Source organism: Branchiostoma lanceolatum, chromosome 13 (genome assembly GCF_035083965.1).
Source record: "Branchiostoma lanceolatum isolate klBraLanc5 chromosome 13, klBraLanc5.hap2, whole genome shotgun sequence".
NCBI classification, from domain to species: domain Eukaryota; kingdom Metazoa; phylum Chordata; class Leptocardii; order Amphioxiformes; family Branchiostomatidae; genus Branchiostoma; species Branchiostoma lanceolatum.
This window is the reverse complement of record NC_089734.1, coordinates 14,698,532-14,712,170: the sequence shown is the minus strand read 5'-3', so window position 1 is coordinate 14,712,170 and position 13,639 is coordinate 14,698,532. Positions and strand designations below refer to the sequence as shown.

Sequence of the window (13,639 nt, the reverse complement as noted above, 5' to 3'; positions counted from 1 at the left end):
CTGTTTGTGAGTTCTTTAATAATGCGTGTTTCTTAAAGCCATACTCAACTCCAGAGGAGAGTGTTCTGGTTCTGCTAATAATACTTTTGTAAATCCAAAAACGTGGCTGTATTGGCAACATGACATTGAACTTGGACAAGGCAGCAGTTGCATTATACAGCATCAAATTATATTCTGATAACCCCCGGAGTACCCTCCAGACAAATTACAGCCAAGACGTAACATATCATATCACGAACAACCATTGGACAAACTTCAACTTGGCGGCCCTTAAGAGACCTTGGGTTGAGGCCCTCAGAAAAAATGGCCGCTCTTAAGAAATCTGGGTCCGATGTTGAAAATAATGTTTGTAGCCTGTGTGTGAATAGTTGTCTATGAATTTTTACCCCTAGCATTTTTCAATTCTTCTACTACTTTGACCCCAAAATTGACCTGGTACGCTAGCAATTAACCCTTATTATAAGGAACGAACCAATACTTAAGGGATGATTCCCATCATGCATCACACCCAACGGGCCTGTATGAAGGGGCACTACTCAATTTCTGGATTGTAATATGTAATTGGATTCTATATCTGTCCATTTGTGATCAAGTTTAACAAATTTGGTTGATTTTGTATTCCTAAAGATGTGGTCTGTTAGAAATAACACGGGGGAGGGGGGCTGTCCAACACAACAAGATATGTTTCATGTTGCCAATATATTTAGCAATGGTTAGGCGTTGACCACTGTGATAGGCCTTCTTTCGACAAGATGGCGTTCGCTGAGCAACCGTACAGCGACCAAAATTGGACTTATAATAATAGTGATGATGATGATGATCTGGGCGGCTGCCATTCGGTGCCAACAGGTGACCTCAAGACGACCTTCTCCAACCGAAGTCAGGTACCCATTCACACCTGGGTGGTGCGAGGAAAGTCGTGTCAAGTGCCTTTCCCAAGGGCACAACATCGGGGCATAGCAGTGGTTTCGAACCCGGGACCTCTCGGTTCTGGGCGAAACACCCTACCGATTTTGCGCCACACGATGCCACTTGTGTGACCGTGATTTAATGATTAGGTGTTGGCCACGGAGAAACATCGCAGTGTTAGCCATACTGCAGCTTAGAAAAACAAGATGAAGCTAAGTAACGCTTGGATGGTCACAAGTGAACTTATTCCAAAACAACACACGGGTCAACCACCTATTCATAATTGGTGTATCACAAGGGACTGTGCAGAAAATACCACGGAGAGGTGTATAAAAAGACTTATACAATTTCCTTGCCGGTAATTATAGCATCTAAGTTTGGCATTAGATCTTTTTAGATTCGTCTTGCACGATCTCTCCTTTTTTTAATTATTTGCTCTCAAGTTGCAGACTTCTCCCCGATCCCTCGCAATATCTACCGCTCCCCTTAACGGCCATAACTATCTATTGTCGGTTGAACATGGTTCAAATGTCAGCAACTATGCCCAAGGCACTTCAAAGCCTCAACCACCTACGCCCCATTCCGTGCGCTTGTCTTAGTCTAGACAGAAAAGGGGCGGACACCATGGACTACTGGCGCGTTTTGGTGCTTTTCCTGATAATTCATGCCACTTCTGTTAATGAATGCTCGTCGTCATTAACCACACAGAACGGCGATATCGGAGAAGATGATTCCTCATTTCAACGTAAGAACTGGTTCTCTTTGTTACGTCATTTTTTCAGCGTTGAACCCTCAAAGTAGTCAATCTAATGCTCTCGTTTGTCTGTGTTTGCCAGACCTGTGGTAATTTTTCCTAAACAACTTCTTGTTTTTATGTCGATGAAGATAACTAATCCAGGTTCTGGTTGTTTATCAGTTTTACGACAGCATGAGGACATCTCCCTTTCCGATATCTTTGGACAGTTTGCTTTTGTACATGTCCCTGTTACTTGTAACTTGGCACAACGTAGTGTTACCTACAATCCAAGAGTTCTTCAGCTACTCTAAAATTTTGGCAGTCGGTGTGCCAAACTCGTGGTATATTAGTGTATCCAGATTAACGTTGATGACAATCAGTCAAGGGAAGATAATGGAAATATGAGCGATAAGCTAAAGGATTGCCATTTTGGCCTTTTCCCCTCCCTGTGAACCCCTCCCCACCGTTGATCGCACGTGACAAAATGACGTTCAACCAGTTCTCGTACGTCAAGCATGGGCACATCTTATCCATGCACTTGTTTTGGGGTGCTGTAGTTATGCAAGTTGAAAAGATCTATGATTCTAGTATTTTCTCATAAGTAACAACGGTTTGGAGAAGCCGGTACCTAGGTGTACAAAATAAAAGCAAATGGTTCGGAAATTTTCATGATGTTTCCAAATATTTGTATGCATGAATGCACATTGCTTAGCATATAGTACTGTACATTCATTTATTTTCGCTGGGATTCGAGTTTTTTTTGTTTGCCAGACCTTCTAAAACGACTAAAAAAACTTCTCGTTCTTGATGAATATTAGACAACCAGGTTTAGTTGTTGTGCGTCCTAAGATTAAGAGAGTAACTAAGTAGACCTCCTTTCTTTTTCCCATATTTTGGAACTGTACATCTCTCTCATTTGGCACATTGTTGTAATACCTACATACATTTTTAGAGTTTCTAGATAGTCTGAATTTTGGGCTTGCTCGTCTGACATTTTGTGGCAGATTAGTATACCCAGATTATCACCAATGACAGACAGCCAAGTTAACATTATGATGGTATGTGCAAAAAAACTAAAAGAGTGCCACTGTTTAGCCTCTATTTCGTTTGTATATTTTGTCCTCCTTATATGTATACAGTCGCCATGACATTCGACGTCTATTTCACTTCTGACAAGATGGCATTTCCGTGGGTGAGAAGCTTGTATGATTCCATGGCACAGTGTACTTGCAATTGTCTTTGTGTGCTGTTGTGAACCCCAAAATCAAAGTCACATAAGAAAACAGCTGGCGAGGTATTTAGATATGTGAAGAAAGTTCCAATACAGTCATATAAACGTCGACGTCAAGCATGTATAGGAATTCATCGTGATGTTTCATATTTGGTTTGTTCTCAATACAGAATCTACTGCAGACCATCGCAGCCATGCACACATGTACTCCCAAAGTCAGCAAGCAGAAGACAACTATGCAGGTGAGGTGAAACTATAATCACTAACGCGTCATAATACAATATCAATAGCAGTATTCCACATATTGTTAGACTGTTAAATTCCTCGCTCTACTAGGCGAGAGCGCCACCCGCATGTAAACTTGTGTTTGTATTTCATAATTTTAAAGTATGTACCGCATCATTTATGTGGAACAGAGCTGTTGTGATGTCTGCACATCAATTCAGCCATGTATGGCTGCAAGCTGTTGGACAATGATTATTTCAATAAAACCATTGTATACAGATGTAATCTATAAGTATAACAATAGGACATGTAACCGGGGGAAATTATGAGTTGCTTCTTTACTAGCCTTATATCACTTGAAAAACTCATGTAAACATGCCAGGCCCTGTATTATTTACTAATCATTATAACTGGACGTCGTCTAATCTGAATGGAGTTTAAATTGTAAACGCCAACACAATAAATTGAACTAACCCATATTTTCGACTGATCAGCTACAGTCTTTGTCAAGGAGTGAACAATGGCGTTTACAGTTTAAACTCCATTCAGAATGACTTCTACCAACACAGATGAACTTTCAAGTGAAGGCGTCTAATCTATTTTAGGGACGTTTCTCGGATGTCACGTATATAAACCGGAGGTCCCATGAGTGAGAAGAGCCAAACATTATCAAACTTGTCAATATCATCACAACACATTTGTCAGAACTTGACATTGGGTCTCTGGGTTGACAACTTTAAGAGGTGATACTGCCGCAAATGTGGAAGGTAGATTTAATTCAGGCACCTGGCCAATATAAACACAGACAGAGAACAAGCTTAAAGAGGAATGCATAACAACACATAACAAGCTATCTGCCACCCAAAAATCAAGACCACAGCACGTCCAGGTCAAAAGATACACAAAATTGAACTTCTGCTTCTGTACCAATGTCACATACAAGGGGGCCCAAAATCGACCTTGAATTTCGGCTTTACAACACCTGCCCACATATACCAAATATCATCATAATCCATCAAGAGGTTCTTGAGTTATGCTGACTACAGTAGTCCGGAAACACAAACAGACAAACAGACAGACAAACAGACACACAGACACACCCAAAACAATATCTCCATTTCTCATGGAGATAAAATACCCGTGATAGTAAACCTCCACAGGTTTTCTCCATTACCTTCCTGAAATGTCAATTTACTTTTCGGTTTAGGATCCATTGACGAATTTTGTGACGGACTTGAAACTGGAAGCATTAGATCTTCAGGTAAGCTATACGCTCTATTTTCTGGTTATTGATAACAAAGATTTTAATCCAGATACAATTTGTTAGTACAAAGCATGCATATAAATGGAGACGAGTCATTATTATTGTACAATCCTTTTTTTATCCTAATACAGATGTAAAATTGTGGTTGATAAAGAGTTTCTTTGCTAATTCAATAGACAATTGTAATGACGAAAGGTGGAAGAATTCATATCATTGATAGAGAAGTTTATTGCAAGTTCATGCCCGTGGGCTAATTGCAAATACATGGTAAAAACATAGAGAAAAACATACATGCGTCAGTAAACTGTGTCTGACTTTGTTGTACCAATAGGCTACCGGTACTAAATACAATTGTTGGCTATATCTAAACAAGCTGGGTTTGACTTCTTTTTCGGAAGCAGTGGAAGACGAGAAGTCCCACTTTTCTAGTATTTGTGGGTTCTGTGATGTCAAGAGAATGGTAGCTTTTTGTTCATCCGTGAATGTGTAAAAGTAGGGGCATTTTGTGGTAACTTGTTTAAATAATTCGGTTCTTTCGTCACTGTTAAATAGACACTTGGAAATAAAATGTGTTTCGTCTTCCACCGCCTTGGACGTACAGTATTTACAGATTCTTTGGCACACTGGTAAACTCTTATATCGTCCTCTCCCTACTTCTAGGGAGTGAGCACTAATTCTTAATTTGCTGATGGCCAAGCGCGACTCAAAATCAGCAACTTCTAGGTACCTCTCTCTAGTGTATACAGATTTACAAGTTTTATGAAATCTCAGTTTACCTGTATCGGCACTTAGATAATGAAGGAATGTATCGATATACATATCAGAAATTCTGTTCCTTATCAGGGTCCATGCATATTTGGGGTCACAGAGTGAGCTATCGGAACTAGAGTTCCACGACCCCATACCATCCCCAAATGATCTTAACCTTTTGGATTGACTGATGCATTATGAGTGTTTCTTATTAGTCATTCAAATAAGGTCATCATTTGCATAAATTATATCAGTTGATCATCTTTTCCACCCAAATAGTAACAAAGAAGGCTATTCTACTCAACCTGTTTAAGGCATGTGATATCTGGGAGGTGTCTACGTTTACTTAGCAGTTATACGTCCTGTATTTGTGGTGAAAAAATATTGATGTTATTAAAAGGGCGAGTGCCCACTACTAAGGAACTGTTTACCTTCTCTATCAAAATAACACAAGTTGTTAAAAGTATGAAAGACTTATCCAAGCAAACACTCTAGTATGTATTTCTTGACAAATCATGTAAATTAGGCCCTCATATGCATGATGTATGTCTATAAATGTCCACATTTTCTAACTTTCTAAATGCTGCAAGAATAAAATCCCCAAAAATTACCTCTATGGAATTACAACATTATTGTCCTTAATGATGTTAAATTTGTATGTATCGATATTCATCTCTTTCTCAGTTATACATGGCATGTTTATGAGAGTCCTATAATGAAATGAAGCTGATTTATTTAAATTTGCTTCAGATTTACATAATATGCAGTTGATTCAGTAAATCATCACTTAAGGCATCTACGAACCAAGAGATTGCCTTAAGTGTACAATGTTTTGGGGGTTAGAAATAACGATTGTTAGATTACTGCTCGTTCTTAAGTTCGAACACTATAAAAAATTGCCTTCTTGTTATTTCTTTTTTTGAAGAAAAGTTCTCTTCCAGAAAGAAAACTATTCTGTGTGCAAGAATAAGAAAAAGTAAGAAAAAGTTAGTGAGGACGCAAACTTTTTCTTAGAATATTTTTCTCTGATCAAGTTGCTTTTTCTCACACATATGTGAGTAGAAACTTTTAGATAAATTTTCTTGTTTTTATAACTTTTCCGCGGTACAGAATGTGTATCTAAGATATGAATTCAGAGAAAAATGTTCTAAGAAAAAATTAACGTCCTCTCTGACTTTTTCTGACCTCAAGAAAAATAATAATTTTATTTGCAAGTTCTTGCCCGAGGGCTAATTGCAACATGAAACAATACATAGCAAGGGTATACCGTGCAGATAGTGCTAACAATGTTGACTAGTAGAACACATGGCTATTCTAAAAACTACTACGGAATACAATCTACGCTTTTTGGGTTTGACTTCTTTTTTGGAAGCAGTGGAAGACGAAGTGTCCCACTTTTTTGTAATGAGTGGGTTTTGGGTGGTTAACAAGGTTCGAGTTTTATTTTCGTCAGTAAACTGATTGTCATTTCCCTATATCGCCCCCTCCCCCTTATGCATGCATGGGGAGGGAGACTTGTGTATTAACAGCACTAATAATAGTTTGCATTGCTTGAAAATGTTATACTTTTTGTACATGTTGTACATGTTCTGCAATTACTGGTAGGCTGTATCATGCAACCACAAACACAAAGCTAATAGCATCTACTTGGGAAATAGTCAATTATTTTCAAGACAGGCTATAACATGCCTGAAGCATACCTTCTGCATTGGCCTCTGAGGTAGCGTTTTGGAACTTAGAACAAGTCAGCCACGTTGTGTACTGACTCCCACATCATGATACCAAAAAGTGTCCTCGTGAAACTAGCCACATTTTCCCCTGTTATTGTAAGATATAAGCGCACATCAGGCAAATGCAGCTGGAGCCCAAACTCAACCGTCCTCCAACTTCAAACTTCAAACTGTCAGTACAGCAAAGGATGGTGTTAAATTGCCCATCATACTTAGCGAAACTTACTTTCTTGTTACAAGAAAAACATGAATGATCTTTTTTGAACTTTACAATGTTAAGGAAATAAAGAAAATTATGCTGATTCAAACTTTCTATGTACTTTTCATCTTAAGATAATACAGAAAAGCAGGAATCATCTTTCTTTAACTTTGAGGAATAGGAAAGGCAAGGAAGTAAGAAAATTTGGGAATTTTATGCAAGTCATAACTTGTTTACAATTTCTTGATTTTCTTATTTTTCAAAGAAAAATTGACTTAGATTTCTAGAATATTCTTGCTGATTAAAATCATAACAGAAATAATCTCTTCACCTTAGAAACACAAGAATAAAACTCTAAATGTAAGCTAAAATTTAACATACAAAGATTTTGCGTAAGGTTTCTTGATTTTTCTTAAAATGGAAGAAAACTTTCTCTCTTTAAGAAAAAATAAGAAAACAAGAAAATAAGTAGTGAACATGTTTGGACGATACCATTGCGCACCTTCTGCGGGGGTCCCTCTTATTGGGCCTCTACGTACGTGTATGATAATATTTGGTTAAATGCTTTGATCAATATCTGTGACGGTTGATATCCACAAGTCTAACCAAGAATATTTGATGTGCCCAATGTATAGTACGTTCCGTTTTTGCAATGTAACGTTACATCATGCCATTGAACGAATCTGAAAATATCACGGTCTCGCATGGTTACCTGCGGTCACTGAGTGGTTCAAAATTCATGTTCGGCAGGAATTGTCACAGTCCTTACTGCACCTGAGTAGCATTATCAATAATGCCATATTAGTCCCTCATTTGCATATTCAGTCGTGTTCACCTTCACATAAGTTCCAAATGCAAGTATATAAACTTGTAGTTAGTTATCAATATGGAATTACAGTATTCCTTGATGCAAATTAGGTATTCATTTGCATAACTTTTATCTACCAATGTCCTTCTATTTCTCGGTTACATAAATTATGTTGCATTCTTAATAATCTTATCATTGAATAGAGTTGGTTTGTAAAATTTCTCATTAAATATGCAAATTAGATTCTGATTTGCAAAATTTCCATTTCATTATGTCAAGTATCACTTAAGCTATCCACATATCAAAAAGGAAGCTATGTTCAGGTTCTAGCTATCCCTTTTGATATTGACCACTAGCTGTAGGGCCCCTTGCCCCAGTTTGGCGACTGGCAGGTGCATGAGAGTCTTGCCATGGTATAAAGCAGATTTTTAAACTTCCCTCATTAATTATGCAAATTTAGTTGGCCCATTTCGTACATACCTGCAAACCAGGGTTTCATTTGCACAACCGATGAGAAAAAAACCAGAACAACCTTCTTTGCAGGGAGGACTTCCATACTTTGACCAACTTGTGTTATTTGGGTAGGATAGGACATATGCCTTTAGGGCACCATTAACACTTTGACAAACACTACATGTTATTCAACATGATAATCTCCATGAAAAAATACTTTTTCATGGGGATATTGTGTTTGCGTGTGTGTTTGCGTGTGTGTATGTCTGTGTCTCCGGATGCTTAAAGTCAGTATAACTGAAGAATGTCTAGATGGATTGTAATGATATTTGGTATGTGGGTAGGTGTTTGGAGAATAATGGTCAAAGTCGATTTTGGGGCCCCTGGTATGTGTCACTGGAACTGCAATGGCATATTTGTTTAAATCTTCTAAGGAGAATAACTGAACTAAGAAAGGAGCAACGGATTTTCATGTTATTTACTATGCAGGTAGCTTAGACAGAGATGTACACAATTAATTGCAATTATGTAAATTGGGACTGAATTTGCATAAGTAAGGAGGAAAATCTAGACTTCCATTCTAGGCATGTTGCGGTAGCTCACACCTGTAAGTTTCAAATCTGGGACAAGAATTCCCCAGGTCCCAACAGCTGGTGGTCAAGCCACAAAGGGGTACACTACCAAACTGTATACTTGTTTCTATTATGTGGATAGCTTAAGTGTTACTTGAAATGGTGATAATGCAAATCAAAATCTAATTTGCATAATTAAGGGGGCCTTTTATAAACCCACTCCGTTCAATGGCACGACAGGTGAAAATGTAACATATGTTGTAACTGAGAAATAAAGGGACCTTGATAGATAAAAGTTATGCAAATGAAGACCTAATCTACATAATTATTGTAATCAAAATACTGTAATTCCATATTGGTAAATAACTGGAATGTCATACTTATGGCATTTGGAAGTCATGTGACAGTGAACATAGTTGAATATAGATTATACAAATGTAGGCCTAATTTGCATAATATATACTTCATCGAGATTTGAGGTCTCCGAACTCTTGTTTATTATGGGTTTGGGGCTATTTTTAGACCAAAATGTATATTTTGGGATCCTACGCACTAGAATCAAAATAAAATGACTTGAAATTTGGCATAGTGGTGCCTATGCCATATGCCCACATGGCTGAATTTACAGTTTTGACTTAAGATCCTCCTGCGAATTTGCGAATTTGGCGCCGGACTTTCGCTCTCCAAAGGTTGTGGACTTGTGCCGTTACTGCCATTTCCTCAAGTGAATTTAATTCAAGTTTCTTGGAAGCGTCCATTTTGCATAATGATGCTTTTGGAAGAGACCATTTGCGGGGGCAAAAATTCAAAATAATTCATTTTCGAGTGGGTTGATGTTAAGATAGTGTAATTATATAAGTAACTTTGGGGTGGTCCATTTCTGCAAAATGTATGGAACAGTCCATGTTTGTATGGGGAGGGAGATTCGAGACATGGCCATGGTGGTGTTAGTTTTAGTATCTTAGCTAATAAACAATTTCTAGGATCAGTTAGGTATGGGTCTAACACATGAAACACTCTAAGTTGATTAAGAATGTGTACAGTATTTAAGACCTTGCCCATATGCCGTTCCTACAGCTATACTTCGTCTGAACTTTGCTGGGAGATTTCTTGCTTATACAGCAAGTTACAACAACTACTGGCAAAATTACAACATCCACACGTTTGATCCTCTGAAAGATCCTGGTTGGAACCCCCAAGGAAGCAATGATTTCCGGTTGGTCAACTGTACAGTGACGCAAGTCTGCTACGAGGACGGAACGTGTGCCACAAAGCGGCCAGTCTGCCCCGAGGACGGAGAGTGTGTCCAAAAGCCGGATGAAGACTTCATTGTTGGTCAACCGATCATAGGTAATATTTCTACCTATTATTTCGTAGACCTACTCTCTCACTGTACGAGACGTTTATGATTTTCCAATGATGACAAATTCCAGATAGGCCCGGTATAATGGTTGCTTTACGATAAACGGCGTCAGCTCAGTATAGTTTTGCTGGATAGATTTATCAGACAGTATTTATCGACATACGCTTCATTTGGTGCCCATACCGGTGTTATAACTGTAGAATGTTATAATGTTCATAAAAGATTATATCGGCGTGACTGCCCCTGGCAATTCGGCCCTGTTTGTAAATCTATCAACGAGCTAATTTGTTGGCTTTAATTTTTAACCAATCAGCTCGCGGTTTGTGAGCTTGCCTGATTGGTGCAGGTCTCTTCTCAAGCCAATCAGCTCGCGTTTCGTGTTGCCATATTTGATGTGACCGTGTTTACCGCAAATCAGCAGCAGCATCCATCTTACAAAAGTCTCGACTTGGCTGTCAAAGGAACAGTAAATGTTAGACAGTTTGTTCACTCTACAATCACTATGCACAGTTAAATGTCATCTATATGTTGTGTACTTTGATATTATCTGTGCATCATATCTGTTGGCCCGTTACCCACTAAAAAAGATAGATGTATTTAATTAATATCATGATTATCTAGGTTCAGACAGCACCAATGCAGGCAAGATAGTCGACCTGGATCCAGAAAAAGGACCATCTCAGTTATGGGGTCTCATGGTAGGTGTGGATGGGTTCTTCAAAGGGGACTTTGTACCACGGGGATTCACCCACAAGCGTAACGACGCCTGTGTAGGACCGGACTGCGATACTGTGAATAAGGATACAACCCATTCTGCGGTCTGGGTGTCGACTCTAGAAAACGTAACGTGGGCCTTTGACCTTACAACAAGTCAATCCGACTTCGTTCAACAGGTCATGTCTCTCCGTTGCAAGCCTGGATTTAAGTTGTACGTCAAACTCAACGTCTACAACATGATAGTAGACCCAAAGTCTCCAGACTATGCGTATGGGCGAGTGGTTGGGACCATATATGCAGTAGTGTCGAATCAGGAGACTGATCCTCTTCCGTATGGTCCTTACAAAAGAATGCTGTGGAGTCCTGATGGTGGGCATGTGCCATTCTATGTTGACGATCACACGAAAAAGGTAGTAATGGACTTTGCCAACAACGTCAAGTTCTACGTCAATGGTAGCATGGTCGAACCATCGGGCGGACACCTGTATCTTATTCAATACAAAGACAAGATTCAAGGATCCGAGACTGAATATTTCGGAGAAATCGAAATCGCGCGAAGTAACGAGTTGTTTAAGAGAAATGCAGGTATAGTAGAACTTTTAGTGGAAGACACAATTGAAACGATTAAGAGCACCCCATTAGCAGTCATACACAAAAAAATCGCAATGGCGTGCAAAACCACGGATTCGGAGTGCGAAAAGGAGTGCGCAATAGTGTGCGTAAAAGCGTGCGAAACAGTGTTGAAGGAAAGGCAGGATGGCTTGTATGTTGAGGCCATCGATAATCGTGAAATGCGGATGGAGCCCAACAGTGACTGGACCCCGAGGTTTCGCACTTTCCAGTTAGGCAGCCCTGCTGAAGGAATTGAAATCGGAATACGTCAAACGTGGCCAAAACCAGATAACTCGAATCCAATAAGTTATGAAGACCCTGAACCATCCGACGAAACCGGCATTTCTACGATAACATTCAAAACCAGCGATCCCGGGAAACCTAGGGAGGAAGAACAATTAGATGGCCAAGTATACGAGTACGAGATAATGGCCATGGAAGGAACCAGTGAAGCAGAACAAGATCAAGTTCAGGACTTAACATTAACGATCCACCTGTATTCAGAGTACACACCTCCCGATGAAGTGACCTGGTACAAAGATGTCTACCCAATATTCCAACAGTACGCCAACCTCTCTCCCGTCATGAAGCCAATAATCAACCTTGCAAGCTACGAGGATGTTATTAGAAAAAAGAAGTTACTCAAACACGCTTTTAATCTCCCAGAAGAGCACCCGAACTACATGCCAGTGACGAGAGACCTCTCTCCAAAAAAACGAGAGATGATTAATAATTGGTTAGACAACCTTGACGCATCTTCAAATCTACCACTACTGGATACAACCACCCACAACTTAGATGATATAGATACAGCTACAAATGAACTAAAAAAGACCCTCCAGGTAGCTCTCCAGCTAGAACTGACAACAATCCCCCCCTACGTGAGTGCGCTGTTCTCTATAAAACATGGCGAAAACAGAGAGGTCGCCGCTCTGATCAAAAGTGTCGTTATTGATGAGATGAAGCACATGGCTCTGGTTTCCAACATACTGAACGCGATTGGTGGTGCGCCAAACTTGAAAAATCAGGCTATCGTACCGTCCTACCCAGCACCACTTCCAGCGGGAGCCAACCCAGGTCTGGAGGTAAAGCTCGCAAGATGCTCTTTACATCAGATTCGAACCGTTTTCCAGGGGATTGAGAGGCCAGGCTGTGAAATAGCGGATTCTGCTGTGAGTCGATATCTTCGCGTTCACAGAAAAACTCTGATGAAGTATTATTGTAAGGGCGCATCTGAAGGCCCGGATAATACTGATGATACGGATGATACGGACGGGTCTTCTTGGGAGGGCGTGCTTTCGGAAATCAGCAAACGGTGTAGTGAGACGACGGCATCACCCCAGACCATCGGTGCCATCTACATTCATCAGATCCTCTGCCCCATGGTCATGCTAGAGGCAAAGGAGAGTGGAGGTACTCTGTTTACAGGCGACAGTACAAAGCAAATAACCAGTGCCCAATGGATTGGTAGCGATGGCAGTTCCCCATATCCGGTGCATGATCTTCGCAGTGCCGTTTGCGCCATTTTAGACATCGCCACCGAGGGCGAGGGGAGTGATCCTTGCGACCCGTTTGATGCCAGGGACGAGCTTTCACACTTCTTCAAGTTTGCTGAGGTGGTGCATGGACGGAGGCTTATGGAAACAGACCCAGATGCCACATTGGGCCATACCGTTGACGACTTTCTCCCATGTGATGAATATATGAAGTGTGACAAGACCTTCAGCTTCATTGGCCGACTTGTGTATTTCTCTCAAGATGGTGTCTGGCCGACCATTTCTAACCCGCACACCGAGAGATACCCCCCAGGATCGCTCGTTCGCAAATATTCTGACAACTTCAACACGATCTACACAGGTCTGCTGAATTGCATGCATGAAGCTTTCAATGGACACCCGGAAAAGATGAAGGAAGATTGCATGGGCATGATGTCGTCACTCACTGTCTGGGCTAAAAAGCTTGTGCGGACACCGATAGACCCGAAAGGAGATCCCGAGATTGGACCAAACGCCGCTCCGACCTTCGAGTTTCACGACCCAACCGATAAGGACACCTTGTAAAAAAAAAGCA

At 40.2% G+C, this 13,639-nt stretch overlaps 1 protein-coding gene across 1 annotated transcript; it reads left to right on the top strand.

Moving 5' to 3' along the window:
• Positions 1-1,533: 1,533 nt before the first annotated feature.
• LOC136447683 (uncharacterized) lies at positions 1,534-13,639 on the top strand. The gene is made up of 5 exons (XM_066446725.1): positions 1,534-1,654; positions 3,047-3,118; positions 4,309-4,362; positions 9,955-10,227; positions 10,862-13,639. Exons 1-5 carry the CDS (start codon positions 1,534-1,536, stop codon positions 13,627-13,629), a joined length of 3,288 nt encoding a protein of 1,095 aa, XP_066302822.1. The 3' UTR covers positions 13,630-13,639.

Bases quoted from the DNA above. Each gene is read 5' to 3' on its own strand.
- LOC136447683 (XM_066446725.1), top strand. From the start codon at position 1,534: ATGGACTACTGGCGCGTTTTGGTGCTTTTCCTGATAATTCATGCCACT. The intron at 4,363-9,954 runs GTAAGCTATACG...CCGTTCCTACAG, and splicing joins TGGAAGCATTAGATCTTCAG to CTATACTTCGTCTGAACTTT. The intron at 10,228-10,861 runs GTAATATTTCTA...ATGATTATCTAG, and splicing joins TGTTGGTCAACCGATCATAG to GTTCAGACAGCACCAATGCA.